Source organism: Rhipicephalus sanguineus, chromosome 10, assembly GCF_013339695.2.
Source record: "Rhipicephalus sanguineus isolate Rsan-2018 chromosome 10, BIME_Rsan_1.4, whole genome shotgun sequence".
In the NCBI taxonomy this organism is placed as follows: Eukaryota; Metazoa; Arthropoda; class Arachnida; order Ixodida; family Ixodidae; genus Rhipicephalus; species Rhipicephalus sanguineus.
The window spans coordinates 10,941,918-10,957,537 of record NC_051185.1 but is presented as its reverse complement, the minus strand read 5'-3'; the positions used below and the strand labels follow the sequence as shown (position 1 = coordinate 10,957,537).

Sequence of the window (15,620 nt, the reverse complement as noted above, 5' to 3'; positions counted from 1 at the left end):
GCTTCAAATTAAGTATAAAAGGACGGTACTACAGTTCATTCTGAGAAAGAGTTACAGGTTCAGCGCCTGGTCCTGTCTGTTTCTTTCTGGGTCCTCGTACGTTACGCGCTGTTTCGAACCCATGGAGTTACAGCTTCATTTGGTGTTACGCGCTCCTTGGAAAAAACGTGGGGGCTCGCTGTAATCGTGTTCGACACGGTGTAATGCGTGTAACACTTCACATAGACAAAAGAAACGAGAGATTGCGCAACCCCTGAACGTACGTCACCGTCGGCGTACGCCTTGTTTCGCAACTCGGGGACTGCACTGCGCCTCTTGAGAATTGTCGCGACTGTAAGCACCGTGGAATGCTCAGAGACGTCACGAGAGATTACTCTTCGGGAAAGCATCGCGGCGCCGCTTGATCGATAAACGTTCTTTACGTTCCAAGTAATAATAAAGAGCAAATGTTGTAATCAACGTTGATTGAGCGTCTACGGGTCTTTGTACTCGAAGGTTTTCGTTTGCGCATACAACGAAGCGGGGAGTTCAGGCTCGGTCACTGTGCGGGCTTTGACCCTTCGACTTATGTTCTTACACGAAAGACCTCAATGAAAACCAACGGGCTATAAAGCCAAAAAAGGTATATGGAACGTTATTTGTACTGTTAACTGTATTGTAGCAATTATAGCAAAAGTAAAAGGGGAAGAAAAGACAATGTGTCGCCGGCAGGGACCGAACCTTCAACCTTCGGATAACGCACCCCATGCTCTATACCAGTTGAGCTACGGCGGTGGTCGTCCTCCCGTCCACTTTATCGGGTATTTATGTACGTGAAGACCTGGGAGTGTTAGTCAGCGCCGCTCGTAACCATGTCAACGAGTGTGGAACACTTTTTTTTTGCCAGCTGGCGTGACGTAGCACGTGATCTTTTAATGAGCTGGCAGCTGACCAATAAGCCCTCGAATACTACCTGAAGGCACCAAGTCGGCCTGAACGAGGCCCTCGCTATGAATGAACGAAAGGAGTGGAGTTTGAGGGCTCGTTTAAACACAATTTTAATGAGAACCAACAGACTTTAATCGAGCCAAGGAAAGTATATGGTAGGTTATTTGTTGTAGTTACGATATAAATGTGAAGGAAGTAAAGTGGACGAAAAGACGAAAGTAAAGTGTGCGAAAAGTTGGCTTTTCGTCTACTCTACGTAGCTCATTCGCGTAGCGCATCGCACATAGAACATCGGACGCGTTAAGGGCGAGACAGACGGTACGATTTTCCATGCGATGCGACGGTCGACACGGCGGTGGGGGAGAGGGAATGACTGCTGTCCGATGCTATGAAAGGTCACCATTCCGGTTGCCCCACCGCCGTGTCGGACGTCGCATCGCATGGAAAATCGTACAGTCTGTCTCGGCCTTTATTCGAAGGTTGAAGGTTCGGTCCCTGCCGGCGGCAAGTTCTCTTTTCGTCCACTTTAGCTTCTTTACGTTTAATCATAATTACTACAAATAACCTCCCCTATGCTTTGCTTGTCTGTTGGTTCTCATTAACCATGTATAGTATAGTATAGTATAGTATAGTATAGTATAGTATAGTATAGTATAGTATAGTATAGTATAGTATAGTAGAGTAAGGAGTGCAAAAGGGAAGTGAGGGTGAGGAGGAGGGAAAGGAGGAATGGAACGCGTGTTCGCACCACCAGTTCGTAGCTGCCCGAAATATATATTTTTTTAATCTGGCACCGATGCGACACCGCTGTACGGTGCAATGGTAAAGCAGACTGCCATCGCGACCTTGGACGCTAACGCATCAATGTTGCTCTGCATTTCAGACGGGTGTCGGAACACGACGAAACAATGCGCATTTATTCCATCGTGCATTGCAATAGGCATGCACGAACGAGTTTAGCAACGCTCCGAAGGCGCAACGTTGGCAAGCGCGCCGCAACGAGTGATCACGGCCGCACCTTAACGCGAATGCCGATGCGCAGCACGTCACGTGCCGTTAGTGTTGCGCGGCTACAGGCTCATCGGGGTGCCGCAACGGGAAAGCGGCTTTTATTTCGATCTCATCTGGGCCGTGGCAGCGGTTTCCCGGGTCCCCACCGGACGTCCGCTATTAGGGCCACGTTTGCTGCCTCACTTGTCGCCCGGGCCACCGCGGCAGGTGCTTGCGCATGCGCAGAGGGACGATACGTAGTCGCGATCGTTGCCGATGTGCCGGAACTGCCGTGCCTTACACCATTCTCTTCATATATACCGTCGCGACTATATTTTTTTTCTTCGAAATGAGCAGCACGTGTGTTTGTTCACTCTGTTTGGACAAGCATCATCGCACGTGGTTCACTCCTTTTACCATTTCCGGTTTCTTGATTCACTTCCGGTGATAACCTATAGCTAAGGGTGAACAAGTTATGACTCTGTATATTTTCTCTCTGTATACAGAGTCATACCTTATTCACAAGTTCAATACACTCCAGCCAGCAGGTATTGACGTTTCTAAGGGGGCTCTTGAATCTATTCGGTATGGCACATACACAACGAAAACCAATGAGAGTTAAGTCCTTCTTCTAGGAATTTCGAACCTACCATTGTTAAACTGCCACGTGCTTCCATTGACAATCATTCAGCGAAACGTATACCCTCCCGTCTCCCGCCACAGGGTGAATGCGCAGAAGACGTGCGCAGCTCGTGTGTGTAAAGCCTCTTCTCTGTCCTCGTCCTCTGCGCATTTACCGCGTGTCCTGTGTTATATAGCAACTCCTAAGGTTAACCTTCCTTTCAAACCTTCCAAAGTGTTTTTATTGCAAACAACGCTTGTGCCGGTCGTATTCGTCCGGTACAGTATGATTCAGACATGGGCCAACGGGACGGAGAAAGATATTTCCCTGACGTGGAAAAGTAACCTGGCTGAGATTAAACCGACGACCCTGCGCTTTCAATCCAAGCATTCTTAACCGTTACGCCTCGACAGCTTTGCGAAAATGAACCTATAATTTCAAGGCGCAATGACATATCTGATGAATTTCTGTTTAGCTCGTCTTGGGCGCCATTTTTTAGAGTGCCTATAACACTGAGATCTTTAAAATAAATGCAGAATATCATTGTCATGGTGTGTGCCACAGGAGATGACAATGATGGTGCGTAAGTAACATTTTTGAGTGCCTTCTGAAAAGCTGTGGGCTTACAATTGGTGCTCGCTTTACTCGTGAAGGAATGTCTCTGGTGTGTGATATACTGTGTAACCTTGATGTGATGAGGCTAAGTAAGGGAAGTCGTGCGAGAAACCGGGTTGCTCAACACGTGGTGACTGACCCCTACAACTCAGGAGATGCCCAGGCGGGACTATTGCCGGCCATGTAGGCCAGGCTAGCCACGCTTACTGCAGTATCACAACCACGACCACCACCACCACCATAGTGAAGTGGAACAAATGCCGCTGCAGTCAATTATTTGTCTTTGTCGAGAGGGGGAACGGATAGCAGGGGGCCAACTCGGTTTCAGACAGTTTGCTACCCTACACGTAAGGACGAGGATTTGAAGATAATAATAAATGTCTAGGTATTTAGATAGATCGGTAGGTATAGACCAATATAGACAGATATATACAAATGTACAGTAGACAGGATTTAATATCAATCACGTACAATATAGACAGTGTCGACACCGCGGTTGTATCAGCAGCGTGTTTTTGTTCTTGTATGAAGTGTGTGTCTCCGTGCTTGTTTAAGGCTTTAGGTGTGGCTTGTTATGAACTACAACTGTAGACCCTTCGGGCCAGCGATAATTATTTGTGCCTCCACTTCTTCTTATAATAGCAGAGATTGCGAAACCGAAGCAGCAGCCGCAGCAGCAACTTCAGACCCTGCAGACCGCCAACGGTGCTGTGCGCAAGGATGTCAACGGAATTCAGGAGACACGAACGTCGGCCAAGCAGGTTTGTGCCCACGTGACTACATTGAGAGCCGAGGACAAGTGAAAACCGAACAGTGATACTAGTGGTACAGTGGTACTAGTGGCACAGTGGTACAGTGAACAGAGGTACAGTGATACACACAACCACAAATAGCACGGGTGCGCGTGTGGGGGGGGGGGGGGGGGGGCTGAACCAGTGTCATCTTTTTCGGGATTTTCATGTCAGAAATGCACGGTGTTGCGGCTTTCCAAAGCCGCACAAAGCTTGAATGGCAGTTTTTATCGATTTTGTAAGGTTGATATTATCTTTTGGTGTTATGTAAGAGTGCAATAAGACTTACTGCCTATGCTTTAAAACAGTGCGGCTATGACATTACCATCTGAGCAATAGAATATTAGAGCACGACTGAATACTCATAGAAATGGTACGGAAGGCACTCTAGGAGCGTCGCAAGCATGCGCTCTACACCCGCGATTTCACGTACAGCTCTTCCGGTCGAAACCGCTCTTTTACGATCTCGCTGCATGTTTGCTCGCCGCGGTGGCGTGCTCTTTACGATACAACGATTAAACCGAGGCTGCGGCATACGCGTCTTTAGCCTATAGCTCTTTTAACGGCGGCACCGCCGACGCAGCATCTGCTGACATCGAAGCGCAGTCAGCGTGTATATGGCGGTGTGACACCGCTACCTCGTCGTTGTGCAAGAGTTCGCGAATCCTGTGCCAGATCCCCCATGTCTTCTATGTAGCCCGTCGCTAAATGATGGAACGATGATCTAAGACCAAGCTCGGGTCTTAAAAATCTACATCTTGAACGTAGTGCAATGCTTACCACCTCAGAGGATGTTGTTGACAACGCGAGGCTTTCGTTGTATCTCATCTGAAGAGACACGACGTGTTCGAACACTTACATATATGAACCGAATAAAGATAGCTATGCAGCTGTTCAGGCTCCGAGTCAACTTGCTCCATGCTGCGCATTGTTGATCAAGACGTCGTTTCAATTTTTTGAAGTAATGCGACGAAAGGGGCTAGTTGGTTCATGTTCAGAGTCATGTGGCAGTAGTGGCTTCTGCACTCGAGGGCTAAGACCAACAAAAGTGATAACTTTAAAAAAAGCCGTAAATCTAAAAATTTCAGCCAGTGAGAAAGAATTTCGCGGGTGAAAGTGAGGCTCTTTCATTTCATTTCATTTTTATTCCTTAAAGACCCCATTGAAGGGGTATTACATAAGGGGTGGGTACATACATAAAAAAAATCAAAGCCATATTTTAATACAGTGCAATGTAATCTGTTAAGGTGGCCAAAAAAGTTGAGGGACAGGTGATGGCTGTAATGTCGTTGGAAAGGCCGTTCCAGTCTGTTGCTGCACGGTAGAAGAATGAGGACGAAAAAGTGACGGTGCGCGCACGCGGGCGCGCAACTTGTTGCGGGTGACCGGTGCGACTGGAGATGCGTGTCGGGGGGAGGATATATGGTGGCTGGCCGAGTGAGCTGTAATAGAACTTATGAAAAAGACAAATGCTAGCAGTGCGGCGACGAGATGCGAGATCCACACTGTCCAAGGGAATCAAGAATAAAATCAACAAACTCGTCTAGATTAAAAACGGAGGGCTTCCTTAAAAGTATTACAATGTCATGCAGTAAGAGTTATGCTTGAACGTAGGCCCAACGGGGAGATTTTTCAAGTAGTACGTTGCTTTGCAAGCTGAAACACAGTATCGGGAGTGTGCTGACGAGGAGTGACAACAGACTTGGAAATGCTCCCACCTGTTGATGTTGCTAGGGGTATTGCGTGTACTCTAAAAAGATGTGTTCCACTAAAACGTGTTCAACATGGCGCAGGCTTTACAAGACTGTCTGGAAGAGTTGGGTGTCGAAGATGCGGTATGGTGCTCGAGGAGTTCCGACAAGGTCTATCAGGTGAGCAAAGTCCCACGCTCTTTTGACTCTTACTTCCACACATACTCGTGCAAATAAACCAAACCTACATTAACTGAAACACCTGCTTTTCTTCGCAGCAGAATGCGCAGTTTTCACTGTAGCTGTGCGTGGACAACATCTCGTTTGACAAGGAACAGCCTGCGAATTTTCGTACTTCGATGCTTTCCAGCGCCAGAAACAAGGACGACATAAAATGATAGATAACGCTGTATGTGCAAATTTTATGTCCCCCTTTGTTCCTTGCGCTGGGAAACACGGAAGTGTGCAGCACACACTAGCCCAACGCTCAACTTTAGTGAATTTTTCTACCCATCCACATTCTTCTGTGCATTGCATTCACTATACTTGTATATGACAGCGAAATGCTTATTTCATTATGCTGAACTTTATACAGGCACCAAGGCCAAGTTAGAAAAAAAGGACTGTGACGGCAGCAGTGCCTTACTTAGAACTCAATTTCTGTCCAGACAGCAAGTCTCAGCTCACATGTCTCAGCTCCCATCACTATATCGCTGAGTGCCAGGAAGGATTGGTTTTAGCAGCGGTACTTGAAAGGAAGTGCCCCGAGAAAGCTAAAGAATACGCCCCGCCACGGTGGTCTAGTGGTTATGGCGTTCGACTGCTGACCCGAAGGTCACGGGATCGAATCCCGGCCGCGGCGGCTGCATTTCCGATGGAGGCGGAAACGTTTGAGGCCCGTGTACTTAGATTTAGGTGCACGTTAAAGAACCCCAGGTAGTCGAAATTTCCGGAGCCCTCCACTACGGCGTCTCTCATAATCATATCGTGGTTTTCGGACGTTAAACCCCAGATATTATTAAAGCTAAAGAATACAGACTCCTGGGCACGATCGAAGTTGCAGAAAGCATTACAACCCGTTTCGAAGCTCTGTCCTGGGCTCACTAAGCGAGAGTGCGATTTTTGATGGCAGCGTGGTATTTCAAAATTCTGATAGCAAACTGTGATGAGTATCACATTTCATGCTTTGTTAAAACCATGATGACATGTTATTGTCTGCGTTTAACGACACAATTAGCATAAAAATTCAACATCATGCTTCGCATTGCTTAGGTATACGCTTGACTGGCGCAAAACAATTTCGTTGAAAGGGGGATAGAAACGCGAGGACAGTGAAGCGCTCTTTTCTATTCCCCTTTCCATGAATTCTATCTTGCGCCGCAGTCAAGCATACCTAAGCAATCTAAGCACCAAATAATCCAAAAAGCCCTTTGGTTCATGCTTCATACTCGAGGGTGCTCTGAAGGCAAGTTTGATATGTCTTGCGATAAATCACTGTAAGTCCAGAAGACCCACCAGGCGCTGTTTTCAAACTTGCTGATAACTTTTCGGAAGAATCTGCCGAAACATGAAGAATCCCATTTAAAATCCCGGGAATATTGCAAGTGTCACCTGGAGCGTAATCGAAGAGTAGATTTCAGTTGTGGTCGTGGAAACGTTTTCCTTACGCCAATCATTTTTAACATGACGACGTTGGTTGTTCTAAAATCTTCATGAAACGTGGCGACTACAAGATGTTTCTTTTTAATCACAAATGCGGCTGTACGCCCTCTGCCTGAGCGCAGGTCATGTTTCCCTGCGAGTCGGGCGAAGACACGGACCTGGTGCTCAAATCTCTCAACTCCAGGGGCATCGGCCTGGACGCGGGCTCCACTGTCGGGTGAGCTTGCCGTGATACCTACAACTCAACGTCCACGCGCATGCGTGGCAGAGCTGGTTGAAGCGAAACCCCTGCGTTACACCGGAAGTTGCTTTTGCAAAACTGTGTGATATGATCGTAGGCGGGATCTTGTACACGTTAGATGTTTGTCCGGTATTGAAATGTTCGGTTTCAGCTCACGCGATTGGCCAGAAGAAAGCTGTTGACTGAGACAGACAGCTTCCGGTCAAACGTGTTTGCCGAAACCGAACGTTTCAGGATTGAACAAAGACCGAACGTGTACGGCATTCTGCCTGTGATTGTCCTGGCATTGAACAATATGTGAGAACTTGGGCGACTTGGTGATGCGTGATGAACCACAGCGCAACTGCGAAGACGAGGACGATAAGAACGAGGTGCTTGGTCCTCCTTCTTCAGCGCCGTGTTCGTCCTTTTTCTTATCGTCCTCGCCATAGTAGCTGGGCTGTGGTTCACCATGACTTGTATGTGGGAGAGGAACGTTTTTGATGTTTCACAATGTGTGATTGACGTAAAAACGTTCGTTGCTCTACGGTCTTTCCATAATTTTTCCGTCTTATCCACAGCCACAATTAGAAACAAACACGAGGGCTCACATACTGTTTGATCAGTGGCCATCTCGGAACTCATAGGCTGACCCTGCACACACGTATCCACATGTACAAACTGTACAGAAACCTACATGCTCCGTACTTCATGCGTGCAGTCTCCCTTCTGCATACTCTATTGGCCAAGTTCAACAAGGCTTGAAAATAGAAGCCAGATTGTTTGTGCCATTGCTATGTGTATTGCTGATTGCGTATATTTTTTCTTTGTCTCGTTGTCGTTCTGTTGCATTGTGTGTCAAGCTCTTTACCTGAATGTGGGCTTCATTATCAACTCGAGGTCGCAGCGATCCACCTTGTCCTATATGCTGAACTTTAGTGACGAAAGCGTACGCTGCGAGCAAACACTGTTTCTACACGTGTTTCCCGCAGGCCTATCGCATACACACTTGCGGTCGGGCGACTTTATCGCGTCTACTTTTCCATCCCACACGTGGTGGGGAAGTTTGCTCCGTCATGCATGAGCCTCAGCGGTGAAAACAATCGATATAGTCTTGTTTACGACGTGTACACTGCAGGGCTCTCCACAGGCATTAAACATTTGCTTACCTGTCCGAACAAGATATCCCAACGCCTCTTATCATTGTTTGCCCCTCACTTTGCACGTGGGTGAGTGCACGTGCGTGTAGCGTGCACGTTAATGGCAGTATCAGTCATTTGCATTGTCTTACCTTGTCACCACATGTGTCCTGAATGTGGAGTTTCGTAAAACGTACTGGCAGCTTTCGCTCGTATTGGTGCTAACCTCCTTTTAAGAAGAGATTAATTCTATGGGCTCTGGCATTCCGCAGCAGATCAAGGCATGCAAATGACTGCGCTGACTACAATAAAATCCACGAGCTAAAAAAAATTTAAAAATACAATAAAAAAAGTACAGCACTTTCACTTCATCCGTACCATCCAAATTAAGATTTAATTGATTCTTGTTAGCTCTTGCTTCACTAGAACTCTCTTGGCGAGAATTTCTATGCTTTTAATTTTTGCTCTTTCAAAGTCAAATGCATCGTATATCTTAAACTTAATTATATCAAATGTCGTGACCTAGCAGCTATAATATTGCGCTGCTAAGCTCGCGGACGCGGGTTCGATTCCCTGCCACGTCGGGAGAATTTCAGTGATGATGAAAAAAAGACGCTCGCTTAAATTTAGGTGCTAGAGGCCTTCACTTGACGCACTCATTATCTAAAGCAATGTACTTGAGCTTCGAGGTATCCCACTCATATTTCATGCTGATCTGCAATATGAGATCGGAGGGAATACAGCGCAAGGTAAGGCAGGGACAAGGAAGGGCGACGCACACCTTGTCTCTGTCTTATCTTGCGCTGTATTCCCTCCGATGTCTAACCAACGCGCCCAAGCTTCGATACTAAAACTGCAATATGAGTTCATGTCAGAAGGCATAGTGGTTTGCGAAAGAGATATGTTGCTGGTATGCCTAGTGTCAGTACTGACATCCTTTGTCGGTCGACGTTAACTAATTAGGATGGGGCGAGCTTCGTGGTCAATGTTTGCGAATGAATGCGGGTGTGATAGGATACGTAACGACAGTTGGGGCAATTAAGCGTATCGAGTAGACCAAAACTGAATTTTTTCGATTTTTACGGAAGAAAGGTGGCCTTCACAAGTGTATCTCTGAGAGCTACATGTGAGGTTTAGCCAGTCGTTGAAATAGAAAAAGATCGCATATTACATGAATTTATGAGGTTCGAGCGGAGGTACACCGGACTGAATGTGTTGTTGAATAGTGCCGAGAAACCTCGATCTTGCTGAAATACCGTTGCAACAACTGAACTCCTCCTTTTTTTTCTGTTTTTCAGGGTTGTTCCTTGCGCGATATTTTACCAAGGTGGCGACGATGCTAAGACAGATGACCACGAGTAAGTGCACGTTCCAGGTCTTGACATATTATCTTCGTTTCGTACTATCTCATGAAACTTGATTAGTGTAGACGAAAACACGAGCGTGGACGTTTTATGTGTGTGAATATTTATGACGTGTGAACATGCTGTTGCGTGGACAATTATACTGTTGTACCGGGATTAGGAATGTGAATGTCCATTCATGTGTAAATTTTGCACTATTTATGGTTATTGACAACTTCACAATGCAAACTATTATGAAAGAGCAGTCGGAGCCACACCTAGGTACCAACCACTCTTTAAACCCATTTAATATTAATAAAGTGCTACGAGAACCGTGGTTAGGCCGAAGCTTCCTAATATTATGCAGTTCACCATTGTGATCACGCTAACCATTCCAATTCGACGAGATTTAAACGATCCACCGACAAGCTATCACAAGTCCTACAGATTTCATCTGGGTCTTGGTTGTTCGAATGTCCGCCGCAGTGATGTAGCAGTTACCGTGCTTGGCTGCTGACCCAAAGGTCGCGGGTTCAATGCCGGTCGCGGCGGTCGCATTCCGATGGAGTCAAAATGCTAGCGGCCCATGTACTGTGTGATATCAGTTCGCGTTAAAGAACACCAGATGGTCGAAATTTTCAGAGTCCTTCACTAGGCGGGCCTCATAATCATATCGTGTGTTTTTTTAAACTTTCATCGGAAGGTTTTAAAATAATCTGGATGGTTCCCAGTCATTCGGGCGCGGTTTGCGCAAGACAGTAGTTACATGTGTAATGGGCCGGCAGCATAAAAATATAGAAAGGAGCGCGTGTGGCAATATAACATAATAGAACGGCGTGAATAGATGACACACGAGTAACAGGAAAGGAAACCGGACAGGCTCTAAAAATTTCGTGCCAATACGCAGTTTTACTTTTGTGACAATTTGACAGATAAACATTTGATACTTTTCGCAGAGAAGAGGCTTCCACCTTCAAGACTGCCCAGCAGAAATTTCTCAAGTCTGTGACGGCACGTCTCACAGTAGCTCAGGTTAGTATGTAAACTTATTGTCCATTTTTCTTTTCATCTGCACTCTATTACGGTTAGCACTGAAAATACAGTGTCAGTGTTATCGCTCCGTAACATTTCATCTGATCCTCATCATGGCTGTTTTAGAAATTAAGAAGATAACTTGGTTGATCCTGAAGATTTTACAGGTCATTTCCTCTCTGCTCTTCTCCGAGTGCTTGTTTTTAACTTTTATCACACGCTTGAGCATACTAGCAAGAGGTGCCACCAATAGGTGTCGATATTATGTTACGTCGTACGCCTGTATTGAGACACAAGCTTAATGAAAACGAACAGACAATGAGGCCAAGAAAGGTATACGGGACGTTACTTGTAGTCTTTTAATTGTATTGTAGCTGCTACAATATAGTTAAAACACTGCAAATAACGTCCCCTATACCTTCCTTGGCTTGATTGCCTGTGTTTTCACTAAGGTTATGTCTAAAAAAAAAAAAAAGAGCGCTTCACTTTCCCTTCTTTCGCTTAAAGTAAGAGTTATTCCAAAATAGAGTAACACTGCTCACCTCTGCGACTGATCGTCTTCTGTTCTCTTTTGCGCAGGTTGTCGAAGGGGTACGGTCAAACGGGGAACTCAACTTCGACTTCGTGGCTTTCATCATACTGGCCGGGTGAGCACTGACTGATGCAGAATATAGCTTCGTTCTGGAGAGTTTATTTCAACATTGGCGCTGCGGGATGCAAGAGGAGTTTAGCACTACGCAGGGGCACGAGCGAACAAAAAAAAAAAAAAGACCCAAGATAAAGCATGCAAGCTAGAGCTTTCATGTGTTTGACACGAGCTTCACGTTACAAAGCCACAATTTGCTTTCCTTGTTTGAGAAGGCACCAGCCTCACCAATTCTTCCCATGCTGCGTCTAGTGATTTCAAACGTTGATAGGGAACCCCGGGCCCGTAGCCAGTGGGGGGGAGGGGGGCGCCCCCCCCCCCCGAAATTTTGGTGAAGTATGTGTTTTTACCAAAAATAAATAATAAAAATAGGTGTTTTTCTCAAAAAGTCAATGTTTTCAGCAAGTGGCCCCCCCCGAAAAAAATTCCTGGCTACGGGCCTGGGGAACCCACATGCTAGAGTCGTGTGGAAGCTCGATCCTCACTTCATGTGAGATTGCACCACTTTCGACATCGGCCTAGTTTACCCAGCGCAGAGGTGAAAAATAAGGGAACACGGGCTGTCACTGCATGAGCAAAGTGAGGTATTGGGCTAGTTGGTTTTTCCTGATTACAAAAAACAGCGCTACAGTTACTGCGAAATACGAAGTTATGGGGTAGACACGAAACGAAGTGGACACTACAAGCGCAAACTATCAACTGAATTTTATTGAACAAAACTGGATGATAAGAAGACATCCAGGAAAGGGAAAGATCAGTTTACGGAGAGGGTAGGGGGGGGGGGGGCAATCTTGCTGCATTGTCTGCATGTGCTCCACGTGGGGTGATTGCGATGAGGTGAATGGGTGTTTACGATTGCGAGAAGTGGCGAAGACTCAAAGTTCTTTTCCAAGTGCGCTGATTCAATTGCTATCTCTTTCTTGTGATGAATTCTATTTCCGCGTCGGTTAGTAGAATGGAGCTTGTACTGACGCATGCGCTTTTCTGGTCCGATATGTGGAAGGCTTCCCATATTTCGCTTGTAGTCTTGTTCTTTGATTTGGCCAAAACTGTCGTTTTTTCTAACATTGGGCGGCACCCACACTCTCTGCAGTGCATGGAAAGGTTGCCTGTAATCGCCTTCTACTGGCATGCATAGCGATGCTCTTTGAGCCGTTCATTGAGGCATCTTCCTGATTGTCCAATATATGCCTTGCCACATGTTAGTGGGATAGTATATACGATTCGTATTTCACATTGAACGTATCTATTAGCATTACGTGTTCGGCATTCTTCTTTCGGACCAGGGAAGCGCATGCGTCAGTACAAGCTCCATTCTACTAACCGATGCGGAAATCGGGTTCATCAGAAGCCAGAGATAGCAATTGAATCAGCACACTCGGAAAAGAACTTTGAGCCTTCGCCACTTCTCGCAATCGTAAACACCCCATCCCCTCATCGCAATCACCCCACGTGGAGCACATGAAGACAGTTCAGCAAGATTGCCCCCCCCCTACCCTCTCCGTAAACTGATCTTTCCCTTTCCTGGATGTCTTCTTACCTTCCAGTTTTGTTCAACAAAATTCAGTTGATAGTTTGCGCTTGTAGTGTCCACTTCGTTTCGTGTCTACCCCCTAACTTCGTATTTCGCAGTAACTGTAGCGCAGTTTTTGTAATCACGTGTCACTGCATGGAGCCGAAGTTTCGACAAGCGGACTTGTCTTCTTCGAAGCTCCTTTGGAGAATAGTCCGCTTGTCGAAACGTCGGCTCCAGCGACACTGCGTGTTAAATAATTTTACAGCAGGACTTTTGTGCTCGAGGTTTGCCGTGTGTCGTCGATAGAAAATTATCATGAACCGGCGCGCGCTCTTCCTCTTCTGCTTCGCTCCCAGAACACGTGCGCCAATTTGTCTGGCGTGGGATGCGATAACTCTGATTGGTGAGAGAACGAGTACAGAGAGAGAGAGAGAGAGAGACAGATGCGAAAACACCCGTGTACGTAGAATAACGAGCAAGTTAAAGATCCCCACGTGGCAGAATTTAATGCAGAGTCCCCAGATACGACGTTCCTCACAATCATATTGTTACTTCAACACATAAAACCGCACAGTTTAACTCTTTTTCTTCTCGTTTTCTGGCGCAGGATGATTGCAGCATTGGGTCTGATGGACAACAGCGTGGTCTCTATCATCGCAGCAATGCTTGTCTCGCCGCTCATGGTAAGATTCGTTTACGCAACCGCTCGAATCGCATCTCCTGTTGGCCCCGTCATTTTTCGCTGCTTGTTGCTGCTCTGCGCGCTACGAACTTTATATAGCGGTGAAAAGTGGCGCTTTACTTCAATTCACTCATCTCTCCAGTCTGTTTGCACCTCAGCAGCACGACGTCACGTGACCTCTCGCAGTCCTCTCCTTAACTTGGTATTTACCGGTATCAGTTGAAAATATTTTTTTTCAGGTTTACTTAACACAAGACATATATATATTATTTAAAAAAGCACACTTTTGGGACCCAACCAATTTGTTAAAGGTCTCTTCCAAATTTATCAGTAGAAAAAAACACATCTGTAGCAGCTGTTAATAATATATTGTAATAAGATCAAACAAAAGTGCCTGAAATAAGTAAAACAAACAAATACAGCACAAAAAAGTCACAAATTAAAAATTTTTCTAACAATATTTCATACTAAAACGCGACTTAGGAGGAAAAGAGGAAATGGAGGCTGTGAGTAAGTATGGACTGTGCTATACATTGTCAATAAGGGAGCGCTTTAACTTTTCCAGAAATGTATGCAACGTTTTTTTTTAGAAATGTATGCAATACAGGCCACGTCACGTCACCCGGCAGTAACATCACGATTGACGTCATGCCACTTTACAATTTGAATGAACTTCAAGGTTCTGCCTGGCATTGCATAAGTGTCGCTGCTTTGCCAGTGTCAGTGGTTGGCCGGTGTCATTGGGGAATGGGGGTAATATATATACACTGTGTCGCTTCACGGTTCCCACTATTTTGCCAGCGTCACTGCTGCCAGAGCCTGCAGGGTCGACAGCGATGTGCCGCTCTGCCAACGACGTCATTCGTGACGTTTCTGCTCAGGTCACGGGAGCAAATTGACTTTGAATTTCACGGGATCACGGGAGCAAATTGACTCTCTTCTCTTCAGGGGCGCTGCGGCCAGTGTATGTAATGGCCTCATATATTTGACGTGCAGGGTCCCATCGCGGCCATCACGTTCGGAATCATCATCAGGGACAAGTCATTGGTCAAAGTTGGGCTTCGCACCGAGCTGTGCGGGCTTTGCCTCTGCCTCGTGTTCGGTGAGTCACTGTCCCCAAACGGGGTCACGTTTTTTTTTTGTTTATTGCCGCGAATTTTGCAGCTTAGATCGATTAGGTTTATCAATAAGAAGGGCTAAAGAGGCCGGATTGATGTGTACTGCTCAAGCCATATTAGTGTGCGCTAGAGAAAAAGGGAAATGCGAGACTAATAAGGGAAAATAAGAGGGATTGTATGCGTCTGGTATTTAATATTCAGACACTACTTATCTTGACGTTTACTGCTCGTCTTGTAATTCCGATAATTTACGCTATCATGGAGCGGCCCGCTGCGTGCTAGTTCACGCCTCGATGGACCTGAATAAAGTTTTTCCGTTCCAAGGAAACCGAGAGTCTTTACTCTCGTGGTAAATAAGAAGGAATAGGTTGCCTGGTTAGACCACAATGGAGCCAATTCTTCGCGTTCGTATTTCCCTTCTAGAGAGGAGAAATACTAAACTGGCAAGGTCGCACTTCCCCGAAAGATGGTATCTCTCACAACTCGCGAACCTTACCTCAGGTTTATCAACCACTCTTGCAGTTGTGGAGTACATGTTCTAATCCATACTTGCTGTCGTCATGAAATACACGTGACTGCGGAAATTTCATGTATTAATTATATCGAGCTAAAACCACTGTGCCACC

The 15,620-nt window shown here is 46.1% G+C and overlaps 1 protein-coding gene across 2 annotated transcripts in view; it reads left to right on the top strand.

The window, feature by feature from the left end:
* The window catches only part of LOC119407024 (uncharacterized), a 44,954-nt gene that overhangs the window by 16,742 nt on the left and 12,592 nt on the right, over positions 1-15,620 (top strand). The window contains exons 2-9 of one of the 2 annotated variants that reach the window (XM_037673849.2): positions 3,797-3,915; positions 5,739-5,816; positions 7,421-7,515; positions 9,956-10,015; positions 10,957-11,032; positions 11,612-11,679; positions 13,802-13,877; positions 14,873-14,978. In XM_037673849.2, coding sequence (XP_037529777.1) covers positions 3,797-3,915; positions 5,739-5,816; positions 7,421-7,515; positions 9,956-10,015; positions 10,957-11,032; positions 11,612-11,679; positions 13,802-13,877; positions 14,873-14,978 — 678 coding nt within the window. The remainder of the gene's footprint in view (positions 1-3,796; positions 3,916-5,738; positions 5,817-7,420; positions 7,516-9,955; positions 10,016-10,956; positions 11,033-11,611; positions 11,680-13,801; positions 13,878-14,872; positions 14,979-15,620) is intronic. The other variant, XM_037673852.2, reaches the window with a different exon arrangement.